The sequence below is a fragment of the Sus scrofa genome, chromosome 16 (assembly GCF_054392235.1).
Source record: "Sus scrofa isolate SSC_HxYL_T2T_F1_AM1 chromosome 16, Sscrofa_HxYL_maternal_Yorkshire_Landrace_v2.0, whole genome shotgun sequence".
NCBI classification, from domain to species: Eukaryota; Metazoa; Chordata; class Mammalia; order Artiodactyla; family Suidae; genus Sus; species Sus scrofa.
This window is the reverse complement of record NC_139398.1, coordinates 24,188,922-24,212,982: the sequence shown is the minus strand read 5'-3', so window position 1 is coordinate 24,212,982 and position 24,061 is coordinate 24,188,922. Positions and strand designations below refer to the sequence as shown.

The following is a 24,061-nucleotide window of genomic DNA, read 5'->3' as shown; positions in this document are numbered from 1 at the left end:
TAATTTTGGATGTACTGGAGTTCCAAAGATATGAAGCTCAAAGGTGCAACCAAAGCAGACAGCTGTTTTTAGACCTTTTAGACAAAGAAACAATAATTTGTGAATTGGCAAAAACAAAGGGGCTTAGGCTCAGGGTAGTAAATTAATGAAGTAACAAGTCTTGTTTATACAATCTTCTTGTCCCTGGATCCCTATCTCTGGCGCTAAGATGCCTTCTATCCCCCCGAGGCAGGGAAGGCAGCCTTCACAAGGGGTATTTATTTCCTGCTTTCAGAGGGGAAAAGCAGGTGAGAATTTCCTTCTTTCACCAGCTGTTAGTTGAGTAATTTTAATTCAAAATAATCAATGTAATATACCAAAGTGGCTTTTTTTTTTTTTTTTGGTCTTTTGTCTTTTTAGGGCCGCACAGGTGGCATATGGAGGTTCCCAGGCTAAGGGTCTGTTGGAGCTATAGCTACTGGTCTACACCACAGCCACAGCAACACGGGATCTGAGGCACGTCTGCGATCTACACCATAGCTCACAGCAATGCCAGATCCTTAACCCACAGAGCAAGGCCAGGGATCAAACCCGTGTCCTCATGGGTGCTAGTTGGGTTCGTTAACCGCTGAGCCATGACAGGAACTCCCAAAGTGGCATATTTGGGGTTAGTCTTCATTGGCCCCCATAAGATTCCTCCTCTGAAATGTCCCTGGAAGTTTCACATATTTAAAGCTGAACTGATGACTGTGGAGAACAGAACTAGTTTAGTAGCTGAATGGTAAGAGACCTGAAAAGGGAGAAAAGAACACATATTAGAAAGAGGATGAAAAAACAAAAAGGATCAAATCAAAGCACATTTCCCCAAGCCCCATTATACCAGCTCCTCAATCCTGAGAATAGATCAGTCTAGTAAAATGGATCTGCTTCTTTTATCTAATGGAAAGGTTAGTCTTCTCTTTTAACAGATGTAAGTTAGATACTATTCATTCTGTTTGATTTACATAGAGGCAGAGTTTTCTCCAATGACTAAGATCCTCCTTGCTGGGCAGTCAGCATATCTATTAAGGGCACCAGCCAAGGTTAAGCTGTTCACCCCTGACTGGAATGAAGTTCGCAGGATGGTATTGAACTCTGGTTCTATCACCATAAAAAGATTTAAGAATGCCCTTTCAAGTCATGAGTTCCAAAGCTTGGGATTATTGTTCTCATTGCTGATAAGAATTTGGAGAGGTGACACACAAGCAGATTTTCTGTGGTTTCTCATCCAGTACATTTACGTGGCATGCTTCACAGACAAAAGAGCCTGAGTCTGTAATCTGGCTGGTGTTTAAGATGGAGTTGTCTGGTGGCAGGAGGAGACAAGGATCCGAGTCCATAACATCCTGACCATTAAGGTGGGAACCCTCCATATATGTCATTGCCACATAAGATAAAAAACCAACATGATTCAAAGACAAGGTCAGAGTAGAACCTATAACTTCCCAGATCTTGGGATGCCATGGTACTAGTAATTTTTAGTGCCCTCATATCTCCACTTTCTATATATTCCTGTCAGTTTGTAAGAACAGAGCAGCTTACTTTAGGGTCACTTAAAGAGATTGTCTTCCAGGTATCTTGGGAAAAATAATCTGGGTCTATTTTGGTGTGGCTTGCATGAATCCAAAAGGATTTTTCTTTCATTTTTCTGTAAGAGTAGATGGGTAGCAGTACTTCATAAGATTCTTCCTACCTAGGTGACAGTCCTTATTTTCTTCTAAAGACCTTCACATACACTGGTCTCCTGGTCGAAAGGGCTGGCAAGTCTTGTCTATCAGTGGAGATCATGCCACTTTTACCTGTTGGCAGTATGCTCCAAGTATACTAGTTAATTCTTACAGGTATCTAGTCGTAGCATCAGGTTGCTCATGAAAATTCCCATAATGTCCACTTAATCCAGGAATGGAAGGTTTAGTGATGCCAGTAAGCATAAAAATTTAGACATAAAGAAGTACTTTCATAAGTGTCTGTCAAGAAACTGGACTTAAATGGCCAAAAGCATTACCCTTGGCCCTTATAAATTTCCAAAACCCTTCAAATAGGCAACATGGATTAACCCTGCTTGAAATAATGTTTGGACACCTGATGCCACAGGGTCTAATTAGCATGAGAAATGTGTTATAGGATGTATCTGAGAGGCAAAAGTTTGTCCTAAAATACTTCTGCAGCAATCCTGTTATATTCATGGCAGTAAAGATGAAAAGGTTTGTCCAGACTAGGTGAACCAACAGCAAGGGGTGTGGATAATGTTGATTTTAAGGCTTCAAAGGGGGATAAATGCCTTGGAAACTCAGGAAATTGGCTCTAGGTAGTGTCTGGGATGAAGGCATCTGAGGTTTAGCAAAGGCAGCAAGTTCAGCAATCCATCGGCTGCAGGAATTTATGTAAGTAGAATTTATGTAACTTTTTCATTTGGGGGCAATGGATGGACAAAGTTGATTCAAGGAGCTTCGGGGTGGACATTTGAATGCCTAATATCTCAATCTCTTGCCCTTACTGGGTATCAATTGTTTGTACCTATTGGAGTTTAGTTCTGGAGGCTTTATGAACTCATCTAAATCCCTTTGGGTCTGCAGAGACCAGAGTCCCTCCAATTCAGATGGAAAAAGTGAGCTAAATATCAAAACGAGATATAAAGTAATACACAAGGGCAGCAATATGTCCTTAGTAAGTGGAGATGTATATAATTTTGAGAATAGAAAGTATTCATGTTTAAGATGATGCTTTTGCTATGGAATAGGCTCCCACTGCTCACTGCTTACAAGTCAATATTCACAAATATTGGTAGAAATTAAAGTTGCCTTTAATCAAAATGCCCACAATCCAGAGAGATGGTAGACTCAGTGTCCCCCAAAAACCACCTCCGAAGATTCTATTCAGCCATGAAAACTTTAAAGGGAAAGAGGGAAATAATCTCAGTCAAGCATTGAGATGGGGGTCAGAGCCCTTGCCATCCCCCACAGTGTGCAGGCTTCTCTCTTTCCCTTTAAAACTGTGCAGGCTTGTCAACTCCTCGTGAGTGATCTTCTTTTAGATGTTACCTTGTTTACACCGTTTGGTCACACAGTTTGTGTGGGAGATTGATGAAGAGGAAGCTAGGAAATAGATCTGGTCATTTTTTAATTACTTATTCTTTATTTCTTCTTCCTTGATCCATGGAAAAACCAACAAGTTGGGTAAAGTATTGTGTGATCAAAAGATTTGAAAGGTGTGCTAGGGCTGGAGGTGAGTAATGGGAGTGCCTGGTTTAAGGTTAGTGACAAGATAAAGTAGTACTTTTCCTGCAGAGAGAGTTTTCCTGCCAAAAGCTGCTTACACTCTCCCAAATTTAATCTGTAAATTTATTGCATTCCCAATTAAATTTTAGTAAGATTTTTCTTTATTGTTTTTAATAGAAAGTAATATGCTGATATAAAAATACAATTGGTAAGGACCAAGAACCCCAAGACAGTTTTTCAAAAGACAGATAAGGAAGGGTATTTATTTGAGCAGATATTAACAATCATTGCAAATCTTCGGAAACTGAGTATGTCATTAGTGATAAAGCTATACTGGTGCCAATAGACAGATGGAACAAAATAGAAAGTTCTAAAAATGCTTAGCTAGGAAATTGTGTTTGTTTCTTTGGAAAAGCCTCAGCTTTATCAGTTATTTGTGCTTAGAAAAGTGGGAGCCTGGACCCCTGAGGTGAGGGCTGAGCCCTGCCCCATCACTGCTGGTGGAGGCCGTGTACAAGGGCCCAAGACAAGCACCATCTCCCCCACAACAACCATCCAGCATGGTTGTGAAACCCCAACCATGGCCACTACACTGGAGTCCAGTGTCCTAGGTCAGGAAGAAGCAGAAATCATGGGACACCCAGGTGGGCCACATAAGGAACAAGGACGCTGCTGCATGGGCAGAGGAAGAGGCATCTCCTTGTCCCTCTGGGAATGTCCTCAGACCCAGGCTGTCCCTACACCATTGGTGTCCCATCTTCAGGCCTGCAGTGTGTCTGTGGGAGGCCAAGACCCTTCTCATGGGCTCTCCAGTCTTCCTCTGAGCCTCGATGTCCCACCAACGAGGAGCAACAGCCAAGGCCTAGAGCAGGTCCATGCTGACTGAGTGGCCTGACAGAGTGTGGCTCATCCTGGGATGCTGTCCAGTTGGGGCCAGCCTTTCTCTGGCAAGTTCTGGGAGTGCCAGGCAGGGAGGGGGGACCCAATGGATAGGTGAGTTATTATCTCTTTCTGAAAATCTAATTTCATATGTGCTGTGACTATTTTTTTTTTCTGTTTCACAAGCATCCTATGATCTTATCTATTTTTTTCTCATGATTTTTTCTCTCTGTATTTCAGTTTTGTATTTTCTGTATACCTAATTCCATGCTGGTAATCTCTGTTTACCTTTCAAAAGACTATCTTGTGTTTTACTATATCTGATCTTCTGTAAAACTCTCTATAGCTTTATGCATGTCAGACATATTTTGGCTTAGAACACTTTTGATTCTTTTCTCAACTTTTATTTTCACCTGTTTCCATCTTTTCCTTGCATTTTCAAATATATTTTGCATAGTTATCTTTTAGTTTTGTCTGCTACATACAATGTTAATAATTTATAATCTTTTTCTAATCTGCTTTTACTCTTATACAGAACATATGATTTTGTTTTGTGCATGTATTGTAACTTTTCTTACCACATATTGTATGTAATGGGTTATTTTTCACTGGAATTTTTTTTATTTGTTGTATTATTTCCTTATCATCTGTGATCATTAATGGTATGTGTCAACTTAACTAGGACATGATGACCAGTTGTTTGGTCAAACACTAGTCTAGATATTGCTATGGAGGTACCTTTTTTTTTTTTTTTTTGTCTTTTTGCCAATTCTTGGGCCGCTCCCACGGCATATGGAGATTCCCAGGCTAGGAGTCTAATCAGAGCTGTAGCCACCAGCCTACACCAGAGCCACAGCAACATGGGATCCGAGCTGCGTCTGCAACCTACACCACAGCTCACAGCAACGCCAGATCCTTAACCCACTAAGCAAGGGCAGGGACCGAACCCACAACCTCATGGTTCCTAGTCAGATTCGTTAACCACTGCGCCACGACGGGAACTCCTGGAGGTATTTTTTAAAGATATGATTCACCTTTATAATAAGTAAAATGTAATTCAAGCAGATTACTCTCCATAATGGGCCCTATCCAAACAGATGAAGATCTTTGGAGCAAAAAGTGAAGTTTCCCCCTAAAAAAATGACTTCTTTTTTGTGAAGGGGGGTTGAATTAATTCATTTATCCAATCATTATGCAAACATTTAATATGAAAACCTTCTGCAAACATTTAATATGCATTTTCTATATGCCCAGGCATTTTGTTCATACTGAAATATGAAATACAGAGTCAATTAAGACATGCAGAATTTCATTAATTCTAAAATGAATATTTTTCGCTCACATTTTAACTTTTCTTAAATTGGGATCATCTTACATTTTTGGTGTCCTGCAATTATAACTAGTAGCGTTTTTTTGTTTTTGTTTTTCTTTCTTATTGCTATATGAAATAATGTTGCATCATTTAAAAAACAGTGAAGACTTATTTGATGGCATACAGTAGCCTGTCCTCCTAAAGTTTATAAACTAGTAAAGGTATCATATAAGTAAGGAAAGAAATGCAAGGCAAAAGATAGTCTTAGGGGACTGTAAAGGAAGGCAGAATCTAGGAAGACTTCCTTGGAGGAAATGGCTATAGAGCTTAGCTTTTAAGAAAAAACGGAATTATACAAAAAATGCATTCCAAGCAGAGAAAAGAAGGATCAGGTAAGAGCAGACGTTTAGAGTGTAGTATCCATTCTTGATGAGATTATTGAGCAGAAGAACAAAAAAGACCCAGACCAACCAAAACAAAAAATGAGCTCCGCGACACTAGATCTCTATTTTTTTTAAAACTGTTAACCTGGTAAATTTAATAATAGGCATGTGATAAACTTGAGTGCTATGTCCTCCTTTGGGGAGATCTGTGGTATATAAAAATATGTTTTCTGAGGGCCACATATCCACTCTTTTCTTTCCTTTTTTTTTTTTTAACATACTTTTTGGGGGGTTTTATACATTTTTTAAAAGCTTCTATATATGAAAAAATGAAAGTCATTGTTAAAAACATAAATGTATTAAGTGATAGACAAAGGATTAATATAAGACATCAATAAGCCAAAGCCCCAGCATACCAACAGACAAGAACAGGCAATTCCCAAAAGAAGAAGTAAAAATGTCCAATAAATATAAGGAATGATTTCCACCTATATTTACAGGGAGATATAGATATAAATATAGATTTTTTGGGGGGCCACACCCATGACATATGGAAGTTCTTAGGCCAGAGATCAAAACTGAGCCACAGCTACAACCTACACCACAGCTGTGGGAACAACGGATCCTAACCCACTGGTTCTTTTTGGCACAATGGGTTAAGAAAAATGACTTCTACACAAAACTGTAACAAAGAAACCCTGCTTGCCTGCCCTTTGGGTTTATGACTTAAGATTGCTACAGCCACTCTTACCTCAGTTTTCAGATTGCTTTCCTTTCTTACGGATTCCCAACTCTGTAGCTTCCACAATCCAAAGAGTCAATTCCTTAAAATTCTCTGATCAATAGATAGGTAGGTAGATAGGTAGATATAGATGTAGATACATATTTCCTATATTTTCTGTTTTTTTGGTTATGAGGTAAATAGTACATCACTACAATTCAATCGGGGATTGAGGAAGATCAGGCTAAATTGCCGTTTGGTAAGCCTATGTCTACCACTGTTTTTCCCTTTTCCAAGAGGGTGAACACTTCAAGTGGTAGCGTCTCCTGTCTCTTTTGCCCCCAGATTCTTCGGAATATTTAGTTTCATCCGTCAGAAATTCTCAGCTTAGTTCTTTCATTGTTTTTTTTTCTTTTATTTTTTTTTTTGTCTTTTTGCCATTTCTTGGGCCGCTCCTGCGGCATATGGGAGGTTCCCAGGCTAGAGGTCTAATTGGAACTGTAGCCGCCGGCCTACGCCAGAGCCACAGCAACGCGGGATCCGAGCCGCGTCTGCGACCTACGCCTCAGCTCACGGCAAAGCCGGATCGTTAACCCACTGAGCAAGGGCAGGGATCGAACCCGCAACCTCATGGTTCCTAGTCGGATTCGTTAACCACTGCGCCACAATGGGAACTCCCCACTGCTTTTTTGATTCTGCTTCAACAATTGACAGAAGTACCCAGGAGGGAATAATCTGTGTTTTGCCACTTTGCATGAAGAACACGTCAACACATCTCTGGCTTTTTTTTTTTTTTTTTTTTCTCCTGCAGCAGATATTTTTCAAGGAACCAAATCTGCATTTTTAGTTTATGGAGGCACTGAGAATTTTTTAATACCCCTAGGTGCAAAATTCCTGTGGATCCTCAAGTTCTATTTGACATTCCTCAGAAGGCTTTCAAATTTCACCTATTCATGAGTCTTTTTTTTTTTTTTTTTTTTTTGGAACCTAAGAGCCACAACAAATCTCTGGAAATATGACAACAACATTCTGGCTTTCAGAAGCTTTCCACCTGGCCCTTTGTCATCTACCAACTCATAATTCAACAAATGTTTTACGGCCAGACTGGCAGTGCATTTGAGGACCTTTGCTACCCAAATATTTCCACTCTAGTACCATGGAACTCTAAAAATCTCTTCTGATTTCTTTTTCTTCCGGAAACACCGTCCTCTTGGGCTCTAAACCCAGGCTCAGACCTGGCAAATTCCCATGGGGAAAAAGCAGCTGCTAATCCTCAGTTCACCTTTGAACAATCCTCTCCTACCAGGTTTTCGTCCATTAAGTTCCTGTTGTTAACACAACAATTTGGCCTTGGCAATATTACTTTTTTAAAAATTTGTTTGTAGTCCAGCTGGATGTTCTATATTGTTGTCAGTGGGAATGTCATCCTCTTTTTACCTAACAACCTTATCCTTCCCTTCATTATATTACAGATATCTACAATGACTTACCATATGGTTTCAGAGACAATTTCAGATTTGCACATCTATTCTTGACTCTTCACTGAAAAATGTGAAAATTTTTCCTAGTACCAATGTATATATCATATACCACTGATGCAATCTTGTACTTCACTGGAATGTCTATCTTATTTATCGTTCGATATTTTTCAATATGTACATTCATACTTTCCATGTAATCACCGATCCCCACTTTTACTTATGGACTTCTAATTCCATTTCACTGCATTCAGAATATTTAGATTTTCCAAATGAGTTGCACAAAGTGAACTCTCCATTCCTCATCTTTGTAGTATTGACTCTGATGTACATTTCCTACTATGGGTAAATAATTCTTTATTAAGTACTATGAAATGTTAAGAATCTCTAAGAAAAGAAAGTCGGTTTTCATCCTCAAAATATATTCATAGTTACATAAAGACATAAAAATAGTAGTTCATCAGTTTCCTGGTGGCATAGCAGGTTATGATCCAGTGTTGTCACTGCTGCGGTGTGTGTTCCATTCCTAGGCATGGGAAATTCTGCATAATGGGGGTATGGCCAAAAAAGAGTTCAAAATTAGAGGACTCACCAGTCAGGGTAAGCTGAAAGCACCAGGCTTGCTTTCAACAGGCTGCACACTCAGAAAACCAAAATCAAAGAAGAATCCCTAGTTATTAAATCTGGACTCCTCCTGGAGTTTTTCCTCTTGGGAGAGATATCTAGAGGACTCTGTCAAAGTCAGAAACAAACCACTTAATTTTTTTGCCGCACACTAAGTTATGCAGACAACCCTGTCCATCAATCATTTAATCCTTTCTACTTGCTTCTAGTCCCAGAGAGAAATTGTTCAGAAAGTGTTTATTAATCTACATCACATATATGGAGTATTCTTAGATTATCATGGTTGTTTTTACAATCCATTCCATTGACAAGCTTTATTTCTTCCCCATTTTTGTTTTTTGAAGGAAAATTATTTCATTGGGATTCATAAATATTAATTATATTTTTCTCTATCATTAAATAATAGTCATTCCTACTCTGTTAGCTTCATATATTTCAATTCAAGATTTGCTACCCTCTCTCCCTTTTTCTTCTCAGTTTCAATGAAATGATTAACTACTTATTTATTTCTGACCAGATTGTGTTTACTTGCTTTAACATACTTTCAGCTGCTTTCTGGTGCTGGACCATCTTCATTAGTATTTTTTTATTATTAGATGTAGATTTAAATTACTTGATTCAATGACTTATTTTCCATTTGATATTATGTTACTCACGAAAGCAATTAGTGATGCTAATGATGATGGTGCCAGAATAGCATAGCATATTTGCCACATTCTGGATTTTTAAAAAAACAAATATAGAATATATTGGCTGTTTGAAAGAACAGCAGGCATAAAATCGTCACTGTACATTAGGAAATCTATTCAACAGTTTCTGATATTTTGACGTTAAAAAACACACACGCAAATGAGAAATGGTTAGTCTCAGAGTGCATCTAATAGTCCTTTTGATTCGTTTATCCAGATGCCTCCCTTAAAGAACTAGTCTAGCCATTACAAGTATAATACAAATATAATTCTACAGATATAATTCTATTTTTCTCTGTGTCTTTTCCCAGTTTAGAGGATCAAATCAAATACCAATACTGACCAGTATCCAAAAAACTATCAATATTTTAAGTGAGAAAGAATCTCACATAGCAATATAAATTCTTCTGTACTAGTAAACAGACTTTTACTAGCAGTATTGATAGATATGGTTTTTTACTTTTTAAATCTGTTCATTTTTATTCTACCCAAAAGTGAAAATATAAGACAAAATCTTTTATCAGTTACCCTTTAGGTTAACAAATTACTTAAGTTCCCTGTACTCTATAGATTAATACTTTGGTTGCTTTGATAATATTTCCAAGTTTAATGCGAGGAACTGAAAAACAAAAATGAACAGATATTAAGAAGTAAAACTTCCACCAACAAAGCATTTATCCTGAAGTGTAATCTTAATGTAACCTCCATGTGATAAAAATCAATTCAATCTATTTCTTCCTCTCAAAAGTAAAGGTGGTCTTACACTAGATAGCCACAAGACCCTTTTAGCTTATAAGCTTCATTTTAAATAAATATCTTTAAATGAATGCTTTACATGAAATGTTATAAAATTATCAGAAACTTGCTGCATTTAAAATCACCAGGCTTTCGTTAAATAGTTTGTTAAAATATTTATTAATTCAATGTATTATTTAGTTTTAATTATTAAACTAATCAATAAAAGCAAATGATTTGTAATTAACCATATCTAAATCTAAAAAGGTAAATAATAGGAAAATGACTTTTAAATGTGCAGCACAGTACCAGTTGTTCTATTTTCATTAATTGTCATGTATCTTGCCATGTCCTTTATCTGCTTGTGAATTTACAAGGAACACAGCAGGTTGTGAATTTTTAATAGGCTTTCCTCAAGGAAAGAAAAGGTCAGTATTAACATAAAATTCTTCTTAAAGATTTGTGGCACAAATGTTTCACACCGGAGAACAGGTGTTACTGAGGAACTAAAGCCACAATAATCTGACATTTTTTCTATGTTTAAAGAAACCTTAATATCGCACATAATAAAATAGCACAAGGTCAAATCAATATAAAATTTATTTCGAAGTAGATGCTGTAAGTTTTTTGGCACTTAATCCATAATCCCACTTCTGAGTTAACACAAACAACTGATTTTGTTCAGTTGACTGTTTAATAAATCCAAGTATTGATACCTAATGTCCAAATAAAAAAAGGGAAGATTAAGAAGAAAGCTATAGTTGGAACAACTTACCCTTGTCTCTTTGTTACTTAATAAATGTGTTGGAATATAAAATAAAATTCTATCACACACGCAAGGAATGAGGGAGAGAGATAGTAACAGGGTAAGAAGGGAAGAGTATGCAAAGGAATAAATAAATAAAATAATGAAGCAAAAACTTAAAAGTAGAGGGGGAGTTTAGGCAGAGGACTATCTTTAAAGAGCTCTGTCCACTGGCTTCTTTCTGTAACTTTTAGGAAGTCAGCATCATCATAAATGTTAACTCTTGTCTCCCAGCAGGTTCCTCTAGAGGAGAAAATAGCTTCCAACTCTTGGGAGAGCTGAAAATCTCTCTCTCTGCCTTATAGTACATATCTGCTGTAGTGCCATTACTTGTCCAGTTCTCAGATGTGTTTATTTAACTAATAATTTGGTAAACAGGCGATGCTAAGCCCCCCAACATGCTCATTTCTGTCTTTTTATTCTAGTATTTCCCTCTGTAAGAAAAGAAAGTACTTTTCCTTTTTTTTTTTTCTTTTTTCTTTGTCTTTTTAGGGCTGCACCCACAGTGTATGGAAGTTCCCAGGGTAAGGGTCGAATCAGAGCTAGAGCTGCCAGCCTACACCACAGCCACAGCAATGCAGGATCCGAGCCACAGCTACCACAGCTCACTGCAGCGCCAGATCCTTAACCCACTGAAGGGGGCCTGGGATCCTTATCCCAACTCAGCTGAATCCTTAACTCACTGAGCCAAGGATTGACCTGCATCTTCATGAATACTAGTCAGGCTCATAACCTGCTAAGCCATGACAGGAGCTTCCAGAAAGTGCTTTTTCTTTTCATTCATACAAGCTCTAATGATTCAAAAGAAAAAAAAAAAAAAAAAAAGGCGTTACGTCCAGTTTCTTTAAAACAGTACTTATAAATTCAGAGATGTGTTTCTCTTATTATGAGAAGGTAGAAATCCTTTCATTTCTGAGTCACGAAACCACAGTCCAAACCTCATCTCTTTGATTCCCTACTATCATGTTCGATTTTGTAATCCATGGAAATTTCTGCAGTATGTGGTCCCATTACGAGATTTAATTTTCACTCTCTGTAGTATAAGTGAAGGTAAAAATCCTTGGAGTTCCCATCATGGCGCAGTGGTTAACGAATCCGACTAGGTACCATGAGGTCGCTTGCGGGTTCAATCCTTGGCCTTGCTCAATGGGTTAGGGACCTGGCGTTGCCGTGAGCTGTGGTGTAGGTTTCAGACTCGGCTAGGATCCTGCGTTGCTGTGGCTCTGGTGTGAGCTGGTGGCTACAGCTCCAATTAGACCCCTAGCCTGGGAACCTCCACATGCCGCGGGAGCGGCCCTAGAAAAGGCAAAAAGACAAAAAAAAAAAAAAAAATCCTGCTGTGATTCATATTCTAAAACTGAGCTTTATAAAAGTTAAAATCTCACCACACTAGCAACTTTTTTGCATGTCGGTACTGATCAGAAGAACTGGTTTTAATAATTCCCCAGTTGCCTTCTGTCCTCCTCTGCTCTGAATCTGTGTTCTGTATTTATCCAGTGCTCTTTATGAGATATAAAATTTGTAAAATGCAAAAAATTTCCCTGTTGAAACTCTACTCATTCTTTATCAGGTGGTTTAGGTGAAAGATGCTTAAGGAAATCCTAACATATTCCCACAGGCTAGTTAAAGGCCATCTTGTGAATTTCCATTACACTACGTGTTTGAATCTTCCATAGCAGTAGAATGGAATTGCTGATTTACTTTTAGAACTACCTGATTCTTATGAGACTAAATAACTATTTCTCAATTAAAAACTGTAGAAGGAATAGACAGTAAACATCATAACTGTCTAGTACAAATCACAAAGTTATCTGATCAGATGATGGATAATATCAATAATCTTTTCTTAAAATATTTTGATTCCCAGACAGAACAAGAAATATGCAATACTTATATCTGTCATTTGTAAAGTTGCCACTGTGTTGCACATTCATATAATTGGAAAGTTTCTGAGCAACTATGTGCATTTTCAATGACTAAAAAGCTGCGGTCTTATAAGCTTTTGAGAGTGGTTCCCTGGATAACACAGTCATATGTTAATTATGAGAGCATTTTAGTTAAAAGCAGGTATTTCTTATTTTCATTCTTACTTTGTTTTATGAGTAGCTACAAATGTAGTAAAAAATCTCTTTGTTACCTACTTCTTTATCTTCTTCACCACAGTACATATCCACTTTGTTTTTTTTTTTTTTCCCAGTGGCATCTGTTATAATGAGTTATTTATCTAGAAATTAGGAAAATGGAGTTTGATCAAAATTTAATGGCTAAATGCTCATTACTATAAACCAAAAGCAAAAAATAGATTGCTTTTTACACCCAGCAGTAACCAGTAATACAATATATTAGGGGTGTGTGCATGTGGGTGTGTATTTTAAAATATTTAAATAGTTTTGATAGCCACATAAAAATGTTTTTGCAGACAAGTTCATTGACATAAACTCCCACAAAGAAAAAGAAACTTTTGCAGTTCCCTTGTGGCTCAGTAGGTTAAAGATCTGGCATTGTCATTGCTGTGGCTCTGGTTATAGCTGTGATGTGGGCTCAATCCCTGGCCTGGAAATTTCCCCATGCTGCAGACATGGGGGGAAAAAAAAGAAACTTTCAAACAAAGAAAATAATTCCATTTTAAAAGGAACGTAATCAATGTAACACTTCTACTAATAGATGAAAATTTTTGTTAAGTAAACTACAGAGCAAAAACCAAACCTGTTTAGATAAATATCTAACTGCATTTTTTTTGCATAATTGAAGGATATTGTCTCCAGTTGCTATTTCCCTAGCAGGTTACAGGTCAGTGTGCCTATTCTGATTTATGACTACATTTTTTATAAGAATATTAAAAAGGCAATATGTTGCAAATGAACTTATTTACTAAACAGACTCATAGTCATAAAAAACAAAATTTAGTTACTGAAGAATAACAGGAGTACAGGATTAACAGATACATACTATCATATATATAAGATAGATGAATAGTAAGAATTTACTGTATAAGCAGGGAACTATATTCAATATCTTATAATAATCTATAATGGAAAATAATAAAAAAGTTTATATGTATATGTGTGTGTATATATATATATAAAATATATAAAACTGAATCACTTTGCTGTACACTTGAAACTAACACAATATTGTATACCAACTATATTGTAATTTTGTAAAAAAAAGACAGCACGTTCATGATAATGTCTAAGTTATGTGCTTCATCAAAATGTAGAATATTTACACCTTGTTTTTCTATTTCTTAGATAAAAAATAAATTTAAAATTTTTTAAAATTTAAAGCCCATAATCTCTGCAAGTAATCAAACTGTCATCTTAGCATTAAAAAAATATTGATTTATTGGGAGATACAATAATGGAAGAACTTACAATCCTTGTGTTTTAGAAGCCATGCTCTGTTCCTCCCACGGCTAAGCCTCTCCCTTCAGGGAAAGCATTCCATGACAGGAAGGGAATATTCACATCTGGAATCAATGCATCTATTTCCAGACCATCGTCAAAGTACCCAGGTCCCATTATTCCCTGCCCAGACATCCGTGACCTTGTCTCTAGATCCTGGAGCATCTCTTCTCCAGATCAGTCTCCCAAAGACCAGATATACCTTTTGTTATATACACCCCTAATTCTGAGGGCTGGCTTAGTGGGCATTTATTTTAAAATGATATATAGTTAGCCTTCCGTGGGCTCAGTGTCTATGGATTCAACCAGCCACAGACAGTAAACATAGTGCACAGTCCACTATTAGTTGAATCCATAGATGCTGGACCCATGGATACTGAGGCCAACTACGCTACAGCATTTTATACAAGGGACTCAAGCATCCTCAGATTTTGGTATCCACAGGAGTCCTGGAAATGATTCCCCATGCCTACCATGGGACAATTGTGGATGGAATTTGCCCAAGACACAAGAGCTCCTGGACAAACATTAGCACTGTGATTGAATGTGTGCTAGGCTGAGAGAGCTGCATGAAAGCATCAAAGCTCTTTCACATGATGATTTGACCTGAAGATGAGTATTGTGGGCCTAAGTGAGGAGGCAAGAAACTGCCTTGCCCTGTGTTGCCTTGTTTCTGCACAGGACTTGTTTGTTGCTGTTAAGGAGATAGCTTTGACAAGTAGGAGGCTAGATCAAGTATATTTTATTTTGTAGTTTATTAATTCGATTTGTAACTTTAAAATACATAGATGGGGAGTTCCCGTTGTGGCTTAGTAGTTAACGAATCCGACTGGGAACCATGAGGTTGTGGGTTTGATCTCTGGCCTCACTCAGTGGGTTAAGGATCTGGTGTTGCCATGAGCTGTGGTATAGGTCGCAGACGCGGCTCAGATCTGGCATTGCCATGGCTGTGGTGTAGGCTGGCAGCTATAGCTCCGATTAGACCTGGGAATCTCCATGTGCCGTGGGTGTGGCCCTAGAAAAGACAAAAAAAATAAAGGACCGAAAAAAATACACAGATGGGTGTTATATGGACATCTGTTTGACTCTTGCTCTGAAACCACAAATATTTCTGGGTCAGTTTTTGTCTTTGGTATGAATCAAAGATCAATGGGTAAAGTTTCTAGCTATGTGTGATGCAACTTTGCCTGCCTTACGGTTCTTAAGATACCACTAATTCCTCAACAGAAACACAATTACTAATAAGTTTATAAGAGATGAATTTCCTGCATAATACGAAATCAAAGAAGCAATGTTTATTCCAACATATCAAGACTGATGACTTTTGTCTTTGTCAGAAGTTATTTGCCTACAGAATTGGTTATTTACCAAGCAGAGCAAAGCAAGGAGCTGGGTTTGGTTTATTCTTATTACTTTTTTTCCATTTAGAATAAAAATCACACTGCTATATAAAAGGTTAGTCCTATTGTTTAAAATATATAGATGAGTGTGATCATACTTATTCAGCTCTCATTTCAAGAACTAAGATAACTGACCCCATTATTCAGTGATGGGACTTGAGAAATCCTCTTTGAATTCTTTCTGCATTATGTACCTTTACACATTATCATGGATATGCTCTTTTTTATTTCCCCTAGCTTCATTCAGACCAAGATAAAGGAGATGGATCCCTCAAATATATTTTATCTGGAGATGGAGCTGGTACTCTTTTTATTATTGATGAAAAAACAGGTGACATTCATGCCACAAGAAGAATTGATAGGGAAGAAAAGGCCTTTTATACTCTACGTGCACAAGCTATTAACAGAAGAACTTTGAGGCCAGTAGAACCAGAGTCTGAGTTTGTGATCAAAATCCATGATATCAACGACAATGAACCAACATTCCCAGAGGAAATTTATACAGCTAGTGTTCCTGAAATGTCCGTTGTAGGTAAGTTCATTTATAATGTTTATGACAGTATTCAAAAAGTATAAAAAACAATTACCAAGACATTCTTAAAATATTACGATTAATTGAGAGCATTTTGATTCTGTGCTAAGAGTACATATTTAATTTTCTGAATTACAAAATGAGCCAGAAAAAAAAGATTAATGCATTTTTCACTTCCCATGGGTTCGTAAATTCCTACAATACAGTAAGTGATGCTTCCCTCAAAAATCTAAGGAAATACCATTGAACATCAGTAAAAATTATGAAAATATAAATTTTGTCACATGGGTTTGGAGAACAGATGTATAAAATTCTGATTCTAAATATAAGTATCCTTAGAACACTATAAATGAAATATAGGTCGCTTTTTTTTTTTTTTTTTTTTTTTGTCTTTTCTCCTTTTTAGGTCTGCACTTGCAGCATATGGAGATTCCCAGGCTAGGGGCCTAATCAGAGCTGTTGCTGCCACAGCAACGCAGGATCCAAGCCACGTCTGCAACCTACACCACAGCTCACAGCAACGCCAGATCCTTAACCCATTGAGCAAGGCCAGGGATTAAACCCACAACCTCATGGTTCCTAGTTGGATTCGTTTCTGCTGTGCCACGATGGGAACTCCTGAAGTATACAATTTTTATATAAATTCTGTAGTCATAATTTGCCTAAAGAATTTCTCTGGATAATCTAGATAATATGAACAATGGAATTAATTAGATTATCTAATTACTTTATATTAAACATTCTAAAACATCCTTTCTTTATAAACATTATATATAACACTCTACTGATCAAAATCTCTTATTCAGATAAACCAATTGAAAATCAGCAGCAAATCACAAACTGATACAGAGTTAAAAGTTAGGCTGCAGAAGCGGTAAGGCAAAAGGCATGAAAAAACTGGAAGTATTACATTCAAGAAAATAGAATTCCCTTTTCAATGTAAATAAGTGGAAGTTTTATTTGTAGGCAAAGTAAGTTAAGACTGATTTCATTTTTTTGTTATTAAATGGAGAGCCACGGAAAATTAAACATCAAAACATTGATAACACTTTCAGAGATATGTATTTGGATTTAATAGAATATATTCCTTTCCCAAACGTGGGAGAAATAGACACTGTGAAACAATTCTGATACATTTTTTTCCTTGTAACAGTTATAACGGCAAATTTCCAAATGCATTTCTCAAAAGCATTGTTCTGGGATTATTATTTAATATTTACTTCACTAAATCCCAAGGACTTTTGGCAATCAGCAACATAAAGCTCTTTATATATTTTTGAACTTTATTAAATAGCTTTTAATAGTTCATGGAACTTGGGAACAACTTGGATTGTTTCTAAATTTAGAATTTAATCTATTCATAAAATTGTATTCTATAACAGATGTTAATTATTTTATAGTTAATTAGTGGAGAGGGGGAAAGAAGAGCATACTTACTCCTTTGTGATTAGATATGCCCTTTACACAAAACAAATCTCCTATGTGAAAATGAATTTAAATATCAAATCTGAGCACTTGTAAAGTGCCTGCCTTTATTATAATGTAATACAATGTAGCATTATCTATCACATGCCTAAAAATACACCTGTTGGTTAAATAAAATATGTTGTTGAATCAAAGTTTACCTGCAGTAACACTATATTTATTCTTTTCATCTAAACCATATATAAATGTTTCTTTAAGAGGTCGTTATTAAGCCAAAAATCATTTAAGTCTTCCATGAAAACCAGTGCTTTTGCTCCTCCTTCCGGTACTGTGCAGAACTAAGCTGAATTTGGATACTTCAGGTACTTCTGTGGTGCAAGTCACAGCTACAGACGCAGATGACCCTTCCTATGGGAACAGCGCCAGAGTCATTTACAGCATACTTCAAGGGCAGCCATATTTCTCTGTGGAGCCTGAAACAGGTCAGGAATCATGAATCAGTGTTTGCTAATTTGATAATCGTTGTGATCTTTATAAGTTAAAAAGTGGGAAAGTAAGACCAGAACCCTAACTTTAATACAGAAGAGTGATCGTGCCACAGTTTAAGACTTTAGAACTCAAAATTGAATGATTGAGGAGGCTAATGGAAATAGACTTGCTTTTATGCTTTTGCATCTCGATATAGGTCACTAGGCAGCACACATGATATTCTTTAGGAAGTAGAAAAATAACACAAATTGTAAAATATTTACACTCAATTTTATAGTGTCTGGACAATAAAAATTAATAGCAAAGCATTTTGTCTTTCAAAAGTCACCACTTTAGATATACAGTTGGTGGCTTTATTCAATCAGTAATTGAGGTCTTAATGAGCATAATGAACATTTTTATATTTTCTTTAAGGTATCATCAGGACTGCTTTGCCAAACATGAACAGAGAAAACAGGGAGCAATATCAAGTGGTAATCCAGGCCAAAGACATGGGAGGCCAGATGGGAGGCTTATCAGGGACCACCACGGTCAACATCACGCTGACAGACGTCAATGACAATCCTCCGCGCTTCCCCCAAAGTAAGCTGCCTTTTATGGTCTTTCTGCAAGGCAAAAAAGCTTTAGCGATAAAAAAGAAAAGAGGAGAAAAAACAATTGTGAATCATTTATGAGTCTTGTTTGTTTCAATTTTTAAAGTTTTTGCCGTATAGGTGATTTACGAGGTTGTGATGATTTCTGCTGTACAGCAAAGTGATTCAGTTATGCATGTACATCATCCATTCTCTCAGATTTGTTTCCCATAGAGTATTGGGTAGAGTTCTCTGTGCGATACAATAGGTACCTTTTGGTCAGTCATTCCACATACCTCAGTGTGTATATGCTTATCTCAACACCCTAATCCATTCCTCTCCTCCCCCATCCGTGCCTTTTGATAACCATAAGTTTTTCAAAGTCTGCAAATCTGTTTCTGTTCTGCAAATAAGTTAATTTGTATTCTTTTTTTTTAAGATTTCTCATATAAGCATTAACATTTAATTTAAAACAGAGGAGTTAGCACTGTGGTGCAGTGGGTTAATGATCCAGCTTGTCTCTGTAGAGGTGCCAGTTTGATCCCAAGCCTGGTGCAGTGGATTAAGAATCCAGCATTGGAGTTCCCGTCGTGGCGCAGTGGTTAATGAATCTGACTAGGAACCATGAGGTTGCGGGTTCGGTCCCTGCCCTTGCTCAGTGGGTTAACGATCTGGCGTTGCCGTGAGCTGTGGTGTAGGTTGCAGACGCGGCTCGGATCCCGTGTTGCTGTGGCTCTGGCGTAGGCCGGTGGCTACAGCTCCAATTAGACCCCTAGCCTGGGAATCTCCATATGCCGCGGGAGCGGCCCAAGAAATAGCAACAACAACAACAACAACAACAACAACAACAACAACAACAACAAAAAGACAAAAGACAAAAAAAAAAAAAAAAAAAAAAGAATCCAGCATTGGTACAGATGTGGCATAAGTCACAGCTCCTGTTCATATTTGATCCCTGATCCAGAAACTTTCATATGCCATGGGTGTGGCTGGAAAAAAAAGACAAAAAAAAAAGTGCTACAAAAATTAAGATAAAAGGTATATATGCCAATGAATTCATTGTTGTTAAATGATAAAATACAAATATTTTCAACATAGTTCATTCAGAGACAAAGGGATCTGTGATCACAACCCCTCCTCTTTTTCTCTCTCTCTCTCTTTATAGATACATACTCTATATCCATGATTGTCATCTAAGAACTGTTTTTTCCATTTAGCAAAGTAAATATTTTATTTTTAAAAATACTGTTAGACTACTACAATAAATATGTTTATTTCTACTTAGAATTTAATAAGGAGGATTCTAACTTGAAGGTAAACTTTTTGAATAAAATGTCTAACTTGTATTATAAGGACTTAGCCAGAAAGAACCTTATAAATTAATCCAATGTCCTTTTCATATCACTGTGACAGACTTGTATGTAATACCTGTGTTTGTAATGGCAACATACTAAAACATTTTGTATTTATGATTTATTTATGGATTTATTTTGTGTTTTAGAATGAACTTTTCAAATTCTCAAAATAGGCCAAGAATAGGTTAAGAACCATTAGCTTCCATATAATTTCATTTATTTATTCTCCTTTCTTATGCAAATTTGGTATATATTGCAGCTAGAGAGGATGTTAAGTCTAAGTGGACACAGCTAAGACTCAGCCAATTTCCTGATAATCTAAAAGAGCCTTTATTTCAAGATGGAATGGCAGTAGTTTTCATGATATTATATCTTTATACCAAAGACCATTACAGAGAAGGAATTATGGTCTAAGAATTCACTGTGTTATTCTGACTCTTTAAAAGCATTTCACCTCTTTTCCTGTACAATGTTTATCTAACTTTGTTTATTGATAGTGCATAATTTTCATTGAATTGTTTAATATCATGTGTGTGGGGGGAAATCCCACTGTGGCTCAGGGAGTTAAAATTCTGACTAGCATTCATGAGGATGTGGGTTCAATCTCTGGCCTTGCTCAGAGGGTCAAGATTCCAGGCATGGCCATGAGCTTCAGTGTAGGTTACAGAAGTGCCTCGGATCTGGCATAGTATCAGCTGGCAGTTGCAGCTCCAATTCGACCCCTAGCCTGGGGACTTCCATATGTCAAGGTGCAGTCATAAAAGAAAAAGTAAAATCACATGTGTGGAATGATTATAAAATTCAAATAGAATATTCTTGAGCAGACTAATCATATGTTTGTACTATTCTTATGTAATTTTGATGATATTTTGTTAGATACCTTGTTACACACCCCTCATGACTGTTATTGTGATATTCAGCCCAACACACAAAGAGAAGGGTGTTTGCTTATGCTATTTTCAAATAATCAGGTTTCAGCTTCAGGTTAACTTTGGCACTGGCAAGGAAAAACAAACCCATAATAAATCTTTATAGTTCTTTTAAAATAGGTCTAAAGACATGCTTACCTACACTAAAATTTAAATTTTATGTTTTAGGAGTTCCCTTCGTGGCGCAGTGGTTAACGAATCCGACTAGGAACCATGAGGTTGCGGGTTCGGTCCCTGCCCTTGCTCAGTGGGTTAATGATCCGGCGTTGCCGTGAACTGTGGTGTAGGTTGCAGACACAGCTTGGATCCCACGTTGCTGTGGCTCTGGCGTAGGCTGGCAGCTACAGTTCCAATTAGACCCCTGGCCTGGGAACCTCCATATGCCGCCAGAGCGGCCCAAGAAATGGCAAAAAGACAAAAACAAACAAAAAAAAAAAAGATAAAAAAAAATTTTATGTTTTGTATGTAATTCTGGCCACATCTTAGCATGAGCCAGTTACCAGGAGAATGAACATGCAAATCCTGAAGAACAAACCATAACTAGTTGCATAATCCACAGTGAGCAAAAATATTTAGGAATAAAATATTTTATGAGTAATAAAGGACCATTAGAAGGATTATTATGTTTAATTCTCAGGAACATATATACACATGTATCCAAAATACAGTCCATTTAAAAATTAAGCATTTGATAAGTAAATAGATTCTAATTAAATGGAGAAAATATACACTTGAAAAATAAAAAAAAATCTGATGAGAATTAATTTTATCATTTTTCTTCTTCTATACCACCTTTATCATTCACTAATTTCTTCTTTTTCTTTTGTTATGTCGAGATTCGTGGTTGGTATCTGGTAGGCACATTACATAAGTCCTGACATAATGATAATAGTAATAATAATAAAAATACATTAATAATAACAAGGAAAAGAAACAGCAACAGCATAACATGTTTTCTGAATGGTGTTTTTACTGTACCGCCTATCAAATTATTTATTGACCTACTTTATTTTATCACAGCAACTCACTGAGGTCAGTATTACGATCTCCATTTTACAAATGAGAAAACAAAGGTTATAGGCAGTTGAACTGCAGGTAATGGCAGAAGTGGTTTGAAATACAAGTCCAAATCCAAATGTACAACACGGTCTATTACGAGAAGTTTTAGAGCATCTTGTACCTTGTCTCATTATTTTTTAATTAAAGATGGAAACGTAATTTACGGACTTTGATTTTCTCAATTATCTTTTTTGCTGTGAATATTCGCAACCATATCTTACTATTGGGAACACTCAGTCATGGCAATTAGAATGTTACTTGATAGTCTAGGTTGTCTAACATGCAGAAAACTAGTTTTTAATTTCTCATATCATGTCATTAAATAGCCAAAGTTTGGAGAGGGTTCCACAGTTTATGAAGATTTTCACATAAAGTTTCATTGAAACTCACAACTGCTGAGACCAGCTCAGCAGGATGGGGCTGAAGAACGGGTGCTATGGAACTTAAGGAAAAAGTTAACATAAAACAAGACACAGAGACATTTATCTTAAGTAAAGGTGGGAACCGGGGGTCTCAAGGTCTCAGGGACCAAGAGCCCTGCCTCAAGAAACCACACTGCTTTTATTGTGCTCTTGAGGATTAAGTCAAATGAAGAGGGGGTTGTAGGTGCAGGATATAGGTTTTTTTTATTATTTTATAAGTTCTTTTATTATTTTAAAAGTCACTTAGCTGGTAGATCGTTAAACTTTTACTCTAAACTTTAGGCATTTAAAAATCATTAGCATCTGAGTTAGCTACCTATGCATAGCATTTCAGAGAATCCTCACTGTGCTTCCACAAAAGGCCTGCCTATTTGCAGCAACCCTGGGTGCCTAGGTTTGCACCTTGGTTCTGTTTTCTAATGCATATTCTGTTAATGACCACTCATAAACCACTTGGCCATGAGGTTCCTCTTTCTCTTATTCTTTAGAGGACATATCATGCTTGTGCAAATGGTGTGCCAATCTGCACAGGTCCAGGTGCCTAGACCAATGTATTATGTCCTCATTCAGCTGACCCCGCGAATAACCCATGCCCTTAGGTCTTTGTTCTTAAGCTTAAGTCATTTACCATCACCGTGACTGTTTCTCAAGCAGGAAGATGGGACAAAGTAAGGAAGGACAAGATGGAGTTTTCACAAAGAGGCTAAGAAAATATTATAAAAACATGTCTCGCAACACACAACTAACCTGTATAGACATACTGTTATTATTATTATACCCAATATACAGAAGAAGTAAAGGAGGTTCAGAGTGGAAATGATAGAGAATGAAGCAATGCGTCAAATAGAAATACAGTGCAAACCAAAAATGTGTGCCACAAATGTAAGGTTTAATTTTCTTCTTTTTTTCTTTTTACTGACACACCTGAGGCATGTGGCATGTGGCAAGTGGAAGATCCTGGGCTAGGGGTCAAATCAGAGTTGCAGCAGTGGCCTACATGGCAGCTTCTGGCAACACCAGATCCTTAACCCACTGAGCAAGTCCAGGGATGGAAGCCGCAATCTCAAAGACACTATGTTGGGTTCTTAATCAGCTGAGTCACAATGGGAATTCCTAATTTAAATTTTTCTATTAGCCATATTAAAAAATTAAAACAAGCAAGAGGCATTTATTTTAAACAAATATTTTAACCTAATATTATCATTTACACATATCATTGATATGAAACGTATTCAGATAGTTTACATTCTTTTTTCCCATAATTCTTTGAAATATCCTTTTTCATTGAGTATTTTGCCATTCTATAAAGGCCCAGGTCAGACTAACACCATTCTAGTCACTAGCTGCATGAGGAGTGGTGGCTTGGCTAGTGGCTGCCATACGGGACAGCTCAGGAGCAGACCGTGGAGTCATCTGCACAAGTCCCAGTGCTGTCTTCTTCATGTAGTAGCTTTTTCATCTTGGTCAATTAAATTGACCTCTCAATAGGAAGGTGCCATTTCAGTGACATTCAGTAAAACTGGAGAGCAGTGCATATACCATAGAATGGTATAAGAGTAAATAATTTAAGGAATATTAAACACTTGAGTCACTAGCACTAGTATATTTATGA

At 37.0% G+C, this 24,061-nt stretch overlaps 1 protein-coding gene across 6 annotated transcripts in view; it reads left to right on the top strand.

Moving 5' to 3' along the window:
• Positions 1-24,061, top strand: part of CDH10 (cadherin 10) — a 180,859-nt gene that overhangs the window by 113,261 nt on the left and 43,537 nt on the right. For 4 of the 6 annotated variants that reach the window (XR_014830834.1, XM_085001751.1, XM_021076630.2 and 1 more), the window contains 3 exons: positions 15,904-16,198; positions 17,986-18,105; positions 18,527-18,694. Coding sequence is in view for 5 of the 6 variants with exons in the window: in XM_021076630.2 (XP_020932289.1) it covers positions 15,904-16,198; positions 17,986-18,105; positions 18,527-18,694 (583 nt within the window). In the remaining variant the exon portion in view is untranslated. Of the gene's footprint in view, positions 1-15,903; positions 16,199-17,959; positions 18,106-18,526; positions 18,695-24,061 lie in introns of all 6 variants that reach the window. The other 2 variants (XM_085001752.1, XM_021076631.2) reach the window with 1 other exon arrangement.